General features: G+C 34.9%; 1 protein-coding gene across 1 annotated transcript; it reads right to left on the reverse strand.

Moving 5' to 3' along the window:
• Window positions 1-171: 171 nt before the first annotated feature.
• Window positions 172-7,357, reverse strand: LOC121308204 (protein phosphatase 1 regulatory subunit 17-like). Its single transcript, XM_041240478.1, has 4 exons — window positions 7,286-7,357; window positions 5,875-5,958; window positions 1,341-1,496; window positions 172-944 (listed from the first exon to the last, which is right to left on the reverse strand). The coding sequence occupies exons 2-4, from the start codon at window positions 5,939-5,941 to the stop codon at window positions 874-876; spliced, it is 294 nt and encodes a 97-aa protein (XP_041096412.1). The 5' UTR covers window positions 5,942-5,958; window positions 7,286-7,357; the 3' UTR covers window positions 172-873.
• Window positions 7,358-14,947: the final 7,590 nt, after the last annotated feature.

Consider the following 14,947-nt stretch of genomic DNA (forward strand, 5'->3'; position numbering starts at 1 on the left):
CTTTTTTTGCAATAGGGGATTTTCGTTTTGAATACAAAACGAAATTCTTATATATATATCGGTATATATATATATATATATATATATATATATATTATATATTATATTCTGGTAATAATAAATACCGAATATGTCACCGTTGACGCTGGTTACCTGCTTTACAGTGAAAGGCGAAATGCCAAAAAGCATCAGTTATCTTTACCAGTTTTTGTTTGTTTTGTTATTTGATCCAGTACCTTTTACAAAGACATTTTCAGGACAGCAGTACTATAATGAAAATGTATTCATAGGGAAAGTTGTTTCTTCTGCTAATATTGATGTTGGTGGATAAGGGGCAACAACAAGCCCTCAATGGCACAGTTAATTGAATTACTATAAATGGTAATTAGTATTTAAATAGCAATATTTTTCTTTCTATAAATGTAATAAATGTCAGAAGTGGAGGTGCTTCCCAGTGGTATGGGGCTGGTCAGTAAATTTATGTATTAGAATTAAAAAATAGGAAATATTACAAAAAAAAAAAACAGATGTCTGTAGGCTGGTTTTTGACAGTCTTGCAAACAAAACAAATTGAACTTGGTTTTGATTATTGAATTTTTGCAGTAGGTGAAATGAGGTTCTACTATTTATCCAAAAGCTAAATGCCTGTTTGTTTCATTACATAAGGCATAACACATATAGACCATTACAAAAAAACACTTATTGTGAATGGGATGAAGTGATATCACACGTACAGATGTAGTTTGCAATTCGTAGGGACACTCAAAGAGAAAGTGTGCAAAAAAACAAACCCATGAGTCAGCACACTTCAGAACTTCTACCACCCTCGAAATCCCTGTCAATCATCCCGTTTCTTAAGATACAACAGGGCAGCTAATTCTTCCATTCTTTTTCTTCATCTTCCATAAAAATGCCTCGCTTTTCTTCTTTCATCAGTTTAACTCCTTGAAGAACAACAACAACAAAAAAAAAACAACAGAAAAGTTTGACAGATAATTGGAATGGTGAGACTACGTCTCTGTTTCTAGTTGAATCACTCGTCTAAGGGATGACATCTTGTTCAGTTAGGAAGATGGGCCTGACAAAATAGGAGTCGCAAAAGATTCTGGGTGTGAAAAACCCATAACCCATTACTTAATTTCACTTACAGGGGTCAGCAGTTTTATTAACAGAAGGGCAGCAGATGACAAGACTGTACATCCTCCTGCCCCCCCTAAAAAATAATAGAATTAAGAAACAAAACTAGTATCAGCTATTACTGACCCACAACAAAATAACCACATGAATACTGTTCAGGTAATCCATCCTTGATCAGTTGTAATTCTTACAGTAGCTCTTACCTGGAATAACAGGATGGATATAAAGCACTGGCGTGTCTTTTCTCCTGGGTTTTTTCTGCTCCTGTTCAGGTCCCTGTGCTTCTGAGGGGCCCTTATCCTGTTTTTGTTCTGCATCCACCTTGCAGTCCTCGATCAGTTTTTCTGAAAGCTTTGAATCTGTAAGAGGAACAATTATTATTAGTAAAGACTAAGGTAAGAACGTCTATTTCCTCTTCCATGATACTAAGTGAAAGCATCTGACATACACATCAGTCCATCCAAAATCCACAGTAACCATGTATTTGTAACATGACCTCATGCAAGTTCGCTCTAGAACTTCTGCAAGGTTTTCCCAAAACAAAATAAAATGTCCATACAGTATAAAGATAAACATGGAGGAAGTATGCTAAATTACACTGGTAAAGCATGACAAATTGCCATCAATATCATCACAGTGCCACATGTGAAATTGTGAATAATTGTAGTGTGACGTCATTTCCATCTGATACAAACCAAACTATTTGACACAATGACATTTCAGGGTTTATGACATATTATATGGGCTAGTCTCTTTAAAATGTGCCATATTCATAAAGTGAAGGAAACATATTTACAGACATATACAGTACCAATCATGAAAATACGTGTCAGTTTAGCCATTTCTTAATGTATATTTGTATACTTGCTTACTAAAGTAGAACACTGCTTCAACAATGAACAATTCAATGATACCATTTCCAGAATTATAGAATTCACCCTATTAAAAATATTATTTTGAAAGAAAACTGTGAGCAACTTTAAAAGGAATATGAATCCAAAAAAGCTTGTAACATTACAGATGTGCAGCCTAGAAGGTTTAAAACGGTTTTGTTTAGTTTTTCTATTTTTTTTAATGGTTTGAATTTGTCTGAAGTGAAATGGCACTCAAAGCCCTCAAAGCTCTAAAAAAAAAAAGTACTGGAGTCCTTTGAAACAGAAGAAAGCCTTTAATATTATGATGCACGCCTAACTCCTTTGTTCCTGTAACTGTAGAAAACATTTAATTAATTGAAAATACCTGATTAACTATAATACTGTAAATACAATAATAAATACCACTAAATACTCCTAGAATTAAATTTTGATCAATAGAATGACAATAACAAAAAGGTAAACAGGATTCTAATGTTGTCAAAAGTGTAATTATGATGAGGTTCATGTGGGTTCAGTTCTGGTCCCTGCATTACAAAAAGGAAACTGTGTACTTGGAGACAGACCAGCAAGTAGAAAGCATACTAATGGGTGCAAGTTATGAAGATTAGCTTAGAGAACTGAATCTGTTTAGTACAGAACAAAGAATGAGCTGACAAAGTTAAACCTAGCCAGAGCTTAAGCACAGCATAGAGAGCAGCACCACAGTACACAGCTCTGACTTGAAAACTACAGCACAGGCTACTGTATATTCTCTTTAGCTGCAGCAGTTATGGCTGGTATTTGTCATTAGTTACTAGGTGTAGGTGAGCAACTCAGAGGGCTCTATCACCCTCCTGCTCGGCAAAGTTAATTTAAATATAATTTTTGTCAGAAACACTTCACCTGAATGTGAGGACTATTCTGGTGAAACGGTTTATTTGCAAACATGACTTTTTCAGGTGCAGTGTAACTGCAGAAGTAAATCTGTCATATACCCCCAGTGTCTGACTGTGTTAATCAATAGATTGGAATACATGTGGACACGCATAAACTGGGCTGCACTGTATATATGCAGTAGGCTATATGTACAAAGAGGTGTGTTTGCACACACGAGCCTCTAAATAAACATTGTTGTGTTCTAATAAATATATCTAAATGTTAACTGCAGCCATTGATTTAAACAAAATGGATTATTATGCAGTTAAGGCTAACAGTAGAACTTTATTTTAATTATTACATCCTAAATTAAAATGCATTGTTATGGATGTATGTTCAATAATAGTCTGTCTACACTGTTTCCAGTTGTATCAGAAATCGCTTACACTTTAAATCAGCGATTTCTGAGTTATGTAATAGTTCTGATCTGACTCATATTCAGTATATATATCTATATATATAATATATATTATATATATATATATATATATATATATATATATATATATATATATATATATATATATATATTATATATATATTCACTTTTTCTATAGTGTATGAAATTACTGTTTTCATTTACGTTCCAAAATTCATATAGTACCTATTGTACAGTAATATAAAATAGCTTTAAATTTCATGAGGAAGAGATCTTGTTTTAAATCTCGCAAGCGTGTTGCAAGAAATGTAGGAATGTGCTGCCACTCTGTAGTTGGGGTTTAAAGTATTCTGAATGAATAAATGATAGATACAAGTCAGGAAGGAGGGACATTGCCCAACTGCATTAGGAATGATTTATTTCTTTAGGTTTTTTTTTTGTTTGTTTCTTTAAACGGGGAAAGGGGTCAAGTCAAAGTGAATTGAGTAATATGCTCTGAACATGCCTGCACTGTGTTTTTTTTTCTTTTCTATTCAACTGTTTTCTAAAATATTCTTTCATTCAATCACTTGAAGGGGATAAAGTGGAGGCAGTCGTACATCATGCCACACTTCACATACCTCTGTATATATCTGGAGAACCCCTTATCATCCAATTGTTATGAAACTTGATATTAACACAAAGTTATTGAGAATATCAGATGTGTCTGCCATACTTTTTTAATATTTAGCTTTACAGTACATTTGATGAAAATATATAATTCAACAGCTGTATGGGGTAAAACAGTTCATCTTTACTTCATTACCCAGTGTTCATTTTATAACCTGTGATTATAACTTACTGTGATTATAATTATATAAAATATAATATTAAAAAATATACATTTACTTAATGTAAAGAAAAATGAAATAGCTAAGCTAAGTAGCACTTAGCTATTCATTTAAATGTTTACATTAAGTGTGTGTGTGTGTGTGTGTGTGTGTATATATATATATATATATATATATATATATATATATATATATATATATATATATATATATATATATATATATTAAAAATGTTATAAAATACAGTACAACCTTCTACATGTACTTCTTTTCTTTCCAGTTGGTAGGGAATTAGCCATTAATTAAAGATTGCATATACTTGCATTTAGACTATTCACTTATTTAAAGTTCCCCTTATTATCCATTTAATTGAGAAAAACAACATTTTGTTTGTGTATTGTATAGCATAAAGGTTAGACAAATGTAATTCAATTCAGTGTCTATTTCAGGAAGGCATGAGCAGAATAAAGCTATCGTTACAGAAACAGAGGAGGAATAAGGAGATTCAGAGAAAGAGGAGGGAGAAAATGAATAGACCCGTCAGGCCCTGGAAAAAAAAGATGTACAAGGCAAATGAGGTTTCAGTAGCAAAGATTCACCTGATAGGAGACTTGAGCGAGAAAGAAAAAAAAAAAAACAAAGAAGAAGAAAGGCAAACGTTAAGGTCACGCAAGAATTACTGACACATCAACTTCTTGTCCAGATAATCAGACTGGTCCTACTGACCAATGAAGTAAAATATTCTTTCTGTGTGTATGACACAGGACAACAGAAAAGAGTGACACCGTAACTAAAGAAAATAACAAAACAAAAATACAACAATGGACGTGGGGGGATGGGGGGTGTTATAATTGCATAAAATGAATACCACATTATCTCTGTTTGCCTCTTTATAATGGGAGACCACTCTTCCAATCACTAATTAAACTCCCATGAGCGGCCTGCTGAAAAGGCTCACGATTTGAGACAAGGAAGAGGGCATGATAATCTATTTATCCACACTCTAGTACCAGCTAACAAGTGTACCAGGTTATCTTCACTATGCAAATAGAATCTAGTGGTTCAGCACACTCCTTGGAGAACACAATAAGGCTCCTGTACCTAAATCAATTAGTATTCAACCATTAACCACGAGTCACTTGTAAAGGTGGCAGATCGAAAGACAATGATTGTGAATCTCTTTTTGTCTTAAGAAATAAGTCGAATGCCTGGCTTGATCCTTTCTTTAATATTTAAATGGTAGCAGTGTTTAGATCTGCCACTGTTTAGATCAACTGAATAGACTTTAATGTAGATGGTACAGAAACCCCTTAAGTGATATTAAGTGAATGAAACTAACAACTTCTGCCTTAAATAAAAATATCTTATAGTAGATTATCTGTTAACAATTGAAGGGGTTTCAAGGTCTGTGATGATAGTACATGTAGTCTCTAACTACAGTACTTCAAACAAAAGATTATTAAACTACCAGTAAACTCAGTGATTCCTCCAGAGGCAAGAGGTTATAGTTCTCGGCTTGTGTGTCTGTTATGCTTGGAGAATCTGAGTGTCAGCACGAGTGATTCCTTACAGGGTTAGAGAGTACTGATAAGGAAATGGGTTTTCACTGAGACTCTCCATCTGTCACCAAGTATAACAACCTGTCAGTCTCCAGATTGCAGTTTCCAGCAGCCAGACGCTGAGATGTGTAGCAAGGTTTGTGAATTGTCTACAATATACAGAGTACTACAGTACTTACATAACTGTTCCTGGCCATTTAGTCTGTTTTCCAGAACCTCTGGAGTCATAAGACACTCTGTTGACATTTTGAAAATGATTTGTCCTGAAAAACAATAATTACAAGATAGAGTTAATATATGATGTGAACATTTTTTACTTAAATTCTAGGTTGTCTTTAGGTAATTAGGTATCCAGTGTTGGGAAAAAGCAAGCTTAATTAAAATAAGTTGAACCCATCAAGTCTGTACTTTCCAATATCACGTGCCTTCCAGAAAAAAACGTTAGGAAAGAATTTAATGATGTTAGTGTAAAATTACACTAACATGATTAAACATTTGAGCAAAGAGATGACAATTTGTCTGAGCGCACTTCTGTTATGACACCAGATCCATTAATTGCACTTTTAACAAAATACCTTAGTTAATTAGTCCATGAGTTACATTACACTAGAGGAAGGAAATTACAGTGTGATAACTAATTCAGTGAGTTAATTTCTTTAAATTGGAACACTGGTGAAAGAAAGAACAAAATGAAATGGTGATTTTTATTTTTTTTCTTGTCAAAAAACCTAAATGTTCTTAACATAAAGGTAATCAGAGTACTATTTACGTATTAGGCTGTCTCAGTCTCAGCTATAATAATTATTTTCTTTATGATGAGTCATGGTTTGTGTTTTAAATCATTTTTAAAGGTGATCACTGTCTGAACTGTAGTTAAAACAAAAACAAAGAACAAGTAGAATAAAAAATATGAATTGGTGGTTCAAATCTTATAAACATATGTACATACAAGGACAAGGTGTTTTTTTTTTTTTTTTTTTTTTTTTTTATACTGCAGTCTAATAAAGATGAATATTTTTCTTAGCCATACAAACTCCAACTAAAAACTGAAACAAGTGCTGTGCTGTAATCCAACACAATCTCCATTCCTTTTTGCTCAATCCAAAATCAACGGATGTGTACTTTGTGTTTGCTTTACTTATTTGTCTTAGAATTTCCTTTGAGGTCTTGAAAGCTTGTGATTAATTATTGTTATTCCATGATAAGTTATTCCAATAAAAGGTATCAAAACTATCATCTCTGGACTGATAGGGCTACAATTTCATCTATCAATGATCTAAAAATAAAGTTCAACTTTCAATGATCTGGTGAACATTCTAACTGTCATAAAATATTATTATTATTATTATTATTATTATTTTTATTATTATATTTTATTTTATTTTTTTTTTTTCGTATAACAATCTCCACAACATATTATACCAAAAAAAAATGGTGTTCCCCAAATTCAGGCGTTACAAATTCAAATTGTTAATTTTAACAATAAAAAGTAAGCAAAAGCTAGATTTAAATGACTATTACATTTAAAACTATTGTTCAATTTTTACGGCCATTTTCATCTTGGTAATACAGTTAAACTCAAGTCCTTACCTTCTTGTGAAGCTAGGAGATGCAAAGTGACGTGCTCGCAGCAGAAAGTAAAACCTCTCTACTCGCGTTCAGGACTGGAACACAGCCTTTATCAATTCACTTAGCGGCTGTTGTCATGACAACCTCTTACCTAGGCCCCACGGTCATTATCTAACCTTGTTAAAAAAAAAAAAAAAAAAAAAAAAAACTGTTGCTATTGTTGCTATATTCATATGGATAACACAAAATGCTGCTTTATTATTCTGTTTGCACCAGGGGTTAATCAGTGCAGGATCCCACTGGTACATGTTATGTCTGACAGGCGAGAATATAAAAGTGTACTGGAAATTACTAATGTTTATAACACCACAGATGGCGAAAAGCCAAAAAACTAGGGCTCAGTGTCGTCACCTCAGTATGGTCACCACAGTATCCTCGCTCCAGTTCATCGGATTAGCCGGCCTGTCATTTCATTGTTAGAACTTGAAGTTTATGTTAAAACAACTTGAACTTGAAGCATAAATATGGATCCATCTGTAAATCAAGGTCAGTACATTGTCTACAGAAATCCATTCCCTCTTCCTTAATTTTAAGATGCAGTACCTTTTTGTTTCTTAATTAACCCATAATTTGCACAATTATGAAAAACAAAGATGCTTTGTTTATATGTGACCTTTAACATTAAGACAACTGTTTATTTGTAACAAAAAACCTGAATTTATCTTAAAAAAAAAAAAAAGATGCACAGCTCCCTCCGATCTAACTGTGAATGCTAATGAAAATCAAAATTAGGACCACATTTAGCCATTAAATAAGTGGAAAGACTCACTGCTGAACAGTAAGATTCAGTATTTAAGTATATTAGCAATACTTGTATTTAGACTTTATTGCTTTACATGTATTACTATTTAATTTCAGCATGGAACGGTAACAGATGCGTAATGCCATAGTATCTCCTGACAGATGGTCCACTGTAAGCCTACACCAGAGAGAAGACTGCCGCAGCCTCAGGTAACAAACCCCAGCCCCTCACTGCGACTCTGTGATCCCACATCTGTCAGATTAAAGAGTTATTACAAAGACTTGTGTTGGGTGCAGATTGTTTTGAAATCTGGTGCAAAACTGTTTAGAAAGTTTAGCACCAGAGAGCCTACTTGTCTTAATTGATCAAACCCTGTTAATCAAGCCCCCCCCCCCCCCTCAAAACTTTTTACATGAGACAATAAAACGTGAGTGTTGAAGCTCTATTAAAGCCCATATTTTCCAATGAGCTGTATGGTTTTGTCTCACTTAATTTAGTAAGGTCAAAAAATGCTATTATAACGCTTTCTGTGGGTTGCATTAATTTAGTTGACATTTTCACTGGGGTAAAGCTGTTTTTATTTTTACCTAATAAAAAACTGTGCTACATAAAACATCTAGGCTTTTTCCAGCCATCATAGACATTTGTAATGTGCCACCTTACTCTTAAGGCCATTGCACACTGCATTTGTTGCACCATTTCTCACTTTCAGAGCATGTAAAATTATACTGAATTGAAAATGTTTGGAGTTCAAAATCAATGCATCACTTTTGTATAACATTTGCAGACTTGGTGTGCAAGCTACATTAAGAATATATAGTTGCTTTTTTTTGCGTAGTGACACCATTTTAACACATTCCATATATGAACCAAAACGTAAAATGAATCAATCATCTTACTTTTTATATCTATCGACGGAATATCGGCCCCTTTATTTATAAACGTTGCCAGAAGTACCAAATAAAAATTAGATGTGTACGGATGGGTGTGGAATACACATGCCCCACAACATCCAAATGAAAAAAAAAAAAAAATCTAGAAATTTGTAGAAAATTAATTAAAAATAAAAACTGAAATAGCTTGGTTGGATAAGTGCCCACCCCCTTGTAATAGCAATCCTAAACTGGCTCAGGTGTAACCAATCGCCTTCAGAATCACACACAAAGTGGCCTTCATCTGTATTAAATTGTAGTAATTAACATGATTTCAGGATAAATTCAGCAGTTCCTGTATCAAGGCACTTTCAAAAGAACTGGGACAAAGTTATTGAAAGGCACAGATAAGGGGGTGGGTATAAAAAAATATCAAAGGCTTTGAATATCCCTTGGAGCACGGTCAAGACAATTATTAAGAAGTGGAAGGTGTATGGCACCACCAAGACCCTGCCTAGATCAGGCCATCCCTCTAAACTGGATGACCGAGCAAGAAGGAGACTGATCAGAGAGGCTACCAAGAAGCCAATGGCAACTTTGCAAGAGCTACAGGCTTTTATGGCCAAGACTGGTCAAAGTGTGTGTGTGACAACAATATCCCAAGCACTCCACAAATCTGGCCTGTATGGTAGGGTGGCAAGAAGGAAGCCATTACTCAAGAAAGCCCACCTTGAATCCCATTTGAAGTATGCAATAAAACACTCAGGAGATTCTGTAGCCATGTATTTCTCATCGGCAGGGATTGGGGTACTTGTCAGGATAGAAGGGAAAATGAATGGAGCAAAGTACAGATAAGTCCTTGAGGAAAACCTGCTGCCCTCTGCAAGAAAGCTGAAACTGGGATGCAAGTTCGCCTTTCAGCATGACAACAACCCAAATCTACACTGGAGTGGCTAAGGAACAAAAAGTTAAATGTCCTTGAGAGGCCCAGTCAACCTAAATCCAATCGAAAATTTGTGGCATGACTTGCTGTCCGTCAACGCTCCCCAAGGAACTTGACAGAGCTTGAACAGTTTTGTAAAGAAGAATGGTCAAATATTGTCAAATCTAGGTGTGAAAAGTTGGTAGAGACCTATCCTAACAGACTCACAGCTGAAATTGCTGCCAAAGGTGCTTCCACCAGGTATTAATTCAAGGGGGTGGATACTTATCCAATTATGATCTTTCAGTTTTGTATTTTTAATACATTATTTTTTTTTCAATAAAAACTTTTTTCCCCTGAACAGTATGGAGTATGGTGTGTAGCTAAGTGGAAAAAAAATCATCATTTAAATGCATCAAACTCTGAGGCACTGACACAACAAAATGTGAAAAAAGTTCAAGGGGGTGTAGACTGTGTGTGTTGTAGTTTCTCTAGGCATTGTCATCACAAATATATTGCAAAGGTCATGAACTTTCCTGTTTTATGTTTTTATGATGTTACAGTATCAGGAATCTACATGGAATGAACCTTAATCTACTTCGTCTAGCTTTGCCTAGAGATAACTATCAACCTCACACCTTGAATGCACCAGGCACTCAGGAGACAAATGGCTAATCAAACCCGTCTCCGTGATTTAATTAACCCGTCTAGGGAGAGAGAGAGGTGATTTATCATAGGAGTCTGAAAAAGAGAGAAAAATGTCTTAAAAGATTTAAGAAAATTTTTACATAATGATTTAATACTACTGAGTACAAGATGCAAGTGTTTTTATTCTTAAATTACCTAAAAAGTATAGAATAACCCAAGTAATAAATCCCTAAGAGAATTAAACTGTTTGCAGTGCCAAACCATAACCAAAATCGCAACCAGACATGTTTGGTGTCTAAAGAAATGTAATTTCTTGTGGTAAAAATAACAGGAAGTTGTAACAGGAAGAAAAATTATGCATGTTTTAAAGTTTCCCCTTTCCAGATTATGATAATCAGACAGAGGAAGGGAGGTGTGCAATCAATTAAGATTGCAAGCCCATGTGCAACAAAATAGCCAATTGGAGCATGCAGCGGGAAATTCAAACAATTCTTTGTTTGAAAAGTATAAAACCCCTGCTTTAGCCCAGCTCCTTGCTCCCTCCGGTCCCGCTGGCTCACTGGACCCACTAGCTCCCTGGACCTGCTGGCCGCCCCAAACCTTTGAAGCTGCCTCAGACTTAAAAAGACTAAGAAATTAAAGACTGCACCTGGAGCCCTCAGCTCTAAGTATTTATCCATCAAGGTTGGGAGCCCTGACATTCGGAGAAACGCAGGAGACTACTTTTCAGGCTAGGTAACAATACTCTTAAAATATCTATTCAGGTATTGTGACCCCTTGTGTCAAATATTTCTTTGGTGAATTGTTGTCTTAAACCTTAGTTCTCATTGTAATGCTTTTAATGTGAGATTTAATTGTGTAACTGTTTTGTGTGATTTTCAAACTTATTTCATTGCATGTTAATAAATACCATCTTTCTAAGAAGAGATTCCCAGTATTAAATCATTTGCTCATGTTGAACAAACACGATTCATGAACTTTGAACAATCTGGAATGTGGTCTATTTTTGGCTTGTTGTAACTTGTAAATCTGTTATCGTTTTCAGAGAGCGATATTAAAAACGAGTTTGTACATTACAATAGGTTAGAATAGTTTTTGGAGGTCCTTTGATGTATTGCGCTTAAGAATATATTAACTGCCCACAATAGTACCCACAGCTACAGTGTGTGTGTGTGTGTGTGTGTGTGTGTGTGTGTGTGTGTGTGTGTATATATACACACACACACACACACACACATATATATATATATATAGTGTTTCGTATTCTTGGGATAGAAATAAGATGGAGGCTGAATTGAAAGGAAAGACTCAAGCCGTTTATTACTTTATAACAATGATTATAAATTAAAAATCATAAATCAAGGGAAGGGGAAAATGAAAACAAAATTACAATTTCTGTTTCTTTTAATTCCTACCCACTTAATCTTTCCCACTCTCCTTCTCTATCCCTCCATCCACACACCCTCTCCACTCACTCTTGCCTTTCCCAATCTCCCAGTTATTTCCACGCACCCCCTTATATCCCCTCACTTCCCCACCCCATACACCAGACCCCCGCACCCCACGTCCTGCAAGCCAATTCCCCTACACACGCACAATGCACCATGCACCCCCTGCATGAAACCACACCATGTTGGTTAAAAATAATGTTTGTCATATATTGTCATAATTCGGATAAACAGATCCAGTGTGCAGTGACCTTTAACAATCTGTTGTCCATCTATTTATTATTATCTATTATTTTTTTCTTAGAACTAGTACCTGAATCCATTATTATGAAGATAATTATATTTATTAATTTACATTTTTTTAAAGTTACAGAATAATACCCAATGTGTTGTCTCCAAGACAACATTCACTCCTTTCGTGTTTGTTTCTAGTGTTTATTTTATCATGAGTCCACATACTGAACAATTATTTTGTCTGAAGCGTAAAAAAAAATGTTGCCGTCCCCCCAACTCATTTCTAATTAACCTGATGTATAATCATTAAGTCACCTTTGTATTGAATTATTATGTTTTTGAATTATTAAGTGTGTGTGGACCAGATCCTATCTTTTATTAATTTAGGTAAGCCTTTTCAGAGGCCCTTGAATACATTGTAAGCCCTACTCTTATTCAACAAGTGGCTACTGAGAAAACATGTAAATGGGAAGCTGAGCTAATTAAGAGGAAGGACAAATGCAATTACCAGCCCATACAACCATGACTCACTGCAGTACATCTGCAGGCATATGTTAGGTTAACATAGGTTGTCTCATTAAATGTCCAAATTGTGTCATTCTTTAAAAAAAAAAAAAAAAAAAAATATGCAGCTAATTACTTTGATCTTTTAGATTTGTCCAACAATAGCAAACGATACGTTGTGCAAAACAAAAGTATCAAGTGTAACATATAGATGAACAATATACTGACATAGACAGCCACCAATATCTCCATTATTTGGCCTTCTCACTAACTTATGCTAAATAACTTTTTACCAAGTTTCATGACAATTGGATAAGCCGTACTATACAAGATAGTCAGTCATCCTGTCTGACAACACCTTTTGTAATAAATTGAACCGTGAGCCTGTAGCATCAAACGTTACTGCTTTTAATTTAGTACAATATTGGGAAAATTTATGAAGAATGCAAAGTAATTTACCAGTGCAGCTGTGGCTCTGTCTCTATGTTTACCCATAAACCACCCCTTTAAAGTTTAAATGCAAACAAAAATATGTATTTCATTGTATGTAAAACAAAAAAGAATGTGCCGAGTTCTACTTTAAACAGGAAGATTTTATTTTAACCAGTTTTATATTGTGATGTTGTAAAAAATAGACCTCAGTGACACAAAACCTTATATGGAAGACAATTTCAGTCCTACTGCTGCTTTTAATTATTTGTTTCTCATGCAGTCGTGTAGCACAAGGAAACAATGGGAGAGAACATGCAGAGCACTTGTGAATGGAAAGTAACAGATCCATAACCTTATTTGGACATCAATCATTCCCTGTGGCAAAGTGCCTGCCCCTGTGTGTATTTTCTGTTATATGTTGTGTGTTAATGTTGGTGTATAGTCATTAGTACACGGGATATAAACGGGTCTATGTAACACGAGTGTTTAAAATGTATATTTGTATTTAGGCACGAGGAATGCACAGCACTTCACGTGCAAGTAAAATGTAATATGTGAGCACGTGCAGTTGTACCGCGACTCCAATTGAATGATTGATTAGCAGTCGAGTCTCGGTACAGCTGCATAAAAGCAGCATGTTTTCACATACTTGGGGTTGTGTGTTCGGTGAGTGGAGAACGGCATTGGAGATGGAGGTAATAACATAGAAGTAAATAAGTAAAATATCTGCTCACTGTGGTTGTCTGTGTAGTTTGTTTTGTTTGTCTTTTTGTTTTGGCGACGAGTGTCGTGTCCTGTATTTCTGTTTGTACAACCTTTTTATTTACTGTTCTGTTCACTCATTCCACCAAACTCCACCTCTGTTGTTGTTTATTTCCTGTTTCTGGTCTGACGTCATCCACTCCAGCCGTCTTTGTGACACTCCCACACCTGCACATGGGATTATGGGGTGGTTCAAGTATTTGGAAGTCTTGATTAACTATGGAACATGAAGTTCTATGTAAATAACTGTTTTAAATAGTGTGGGGTTCCTCATTAACAATTCGGTGTTAAATAATCAGCCCACATTCTTTTTTTTCCAAGGAAACTAGATCAAATCTATAGATGGTCTATTCTAGTTTGCCAGGGATCTTGACCTGTATAAACATCATTTAAACTCAAGTTGTTTCAATGCAAGTTAAAGCACCCTAGAAAGCAAGAAGTTGTTTACGCATGTATAAATGTAAATCTATATATATTTGTTTTAGAATGCTGATCGTGGCATATTTATTGTGTTCTAAAGCAAGAAAAGGCTTGCTTTTATGTTTCCTGGTGTGTGTGTGTGTTTTTTTTTACAAGACGTATTTATACAATGTTTCCATATCAAAACAGTATTGTATGCTTCAAGCTAGGGCCTTGTGGGGGGGAATCTAGTCAGTATGCTTTGCTACTCAACTACAGCTATACTGGAAAAAAATAACATCTCTATTCAGATTTATTTATTCAGTTAGATATATTCAAGTATATATTATAAATAATAAATATGCATAAAAAAATAATACATTAAGTGTTAGACATTTGAATTAATAATTGACAGATGCACACATAATTTACAGTATGATATATCTGTGTTTTCTACGGATAATCCAATCTCTCACTGTATAAACGTGCAAGCTTCACTTCCACTGCGGGTACTGTTATATGATTTCACAAAGTACAAAACATTATGACCCCAAATTGGTTTGTGGAATAGAGTTTGAAGGCCAGGAGCTGTGTTGTAACACAAAGTGAATGTGAAAAGTGTAAGGGACCGAGCAGTATTTGTTTATGCATGCACACACA

The sequence above is a fragment of the Polyodon spathula genome, chromosome 3 (genome assembly GCF_017654505.1).
Source record: "Polyodon spathula isolate WHYD16114869_AA chromosome 3, ASM1765450v1, whole genome shotgun sequence".
Taxonomy (NCBI): domain Eukaryota; kingdom Metazoa; phylum Chordata; class Actinopteri; order Acipenseriformes; family Polyodontidae; genus Polyodon; species Polyodon spathula.

Bases quoted from the DNA above. Each gene is read 5' to 3' on its own strand.
- LOC121308204 (XM_041240478.1), bottom strand. From the start codon at position 5,941: ATGTCAACAGAGTGTCTTATGACTCCAGAGGTTCTGGAAAACAGACTA. The intron at 1,497-5,874 runs GTAAGTACTGTA...TTCCTCTTACAG, and splicing joins AAATGGCCAGGAACAGTTAT to ATTCAAAGCTTTCAGAAAAA. The intron at 945-1,340 runs GTAAGAGCTACT...TTGTTCTTCAAG, and splicing joins TATCCATCCTGTTATTCCAG to GAGTTAAACTGATGAAAGAA.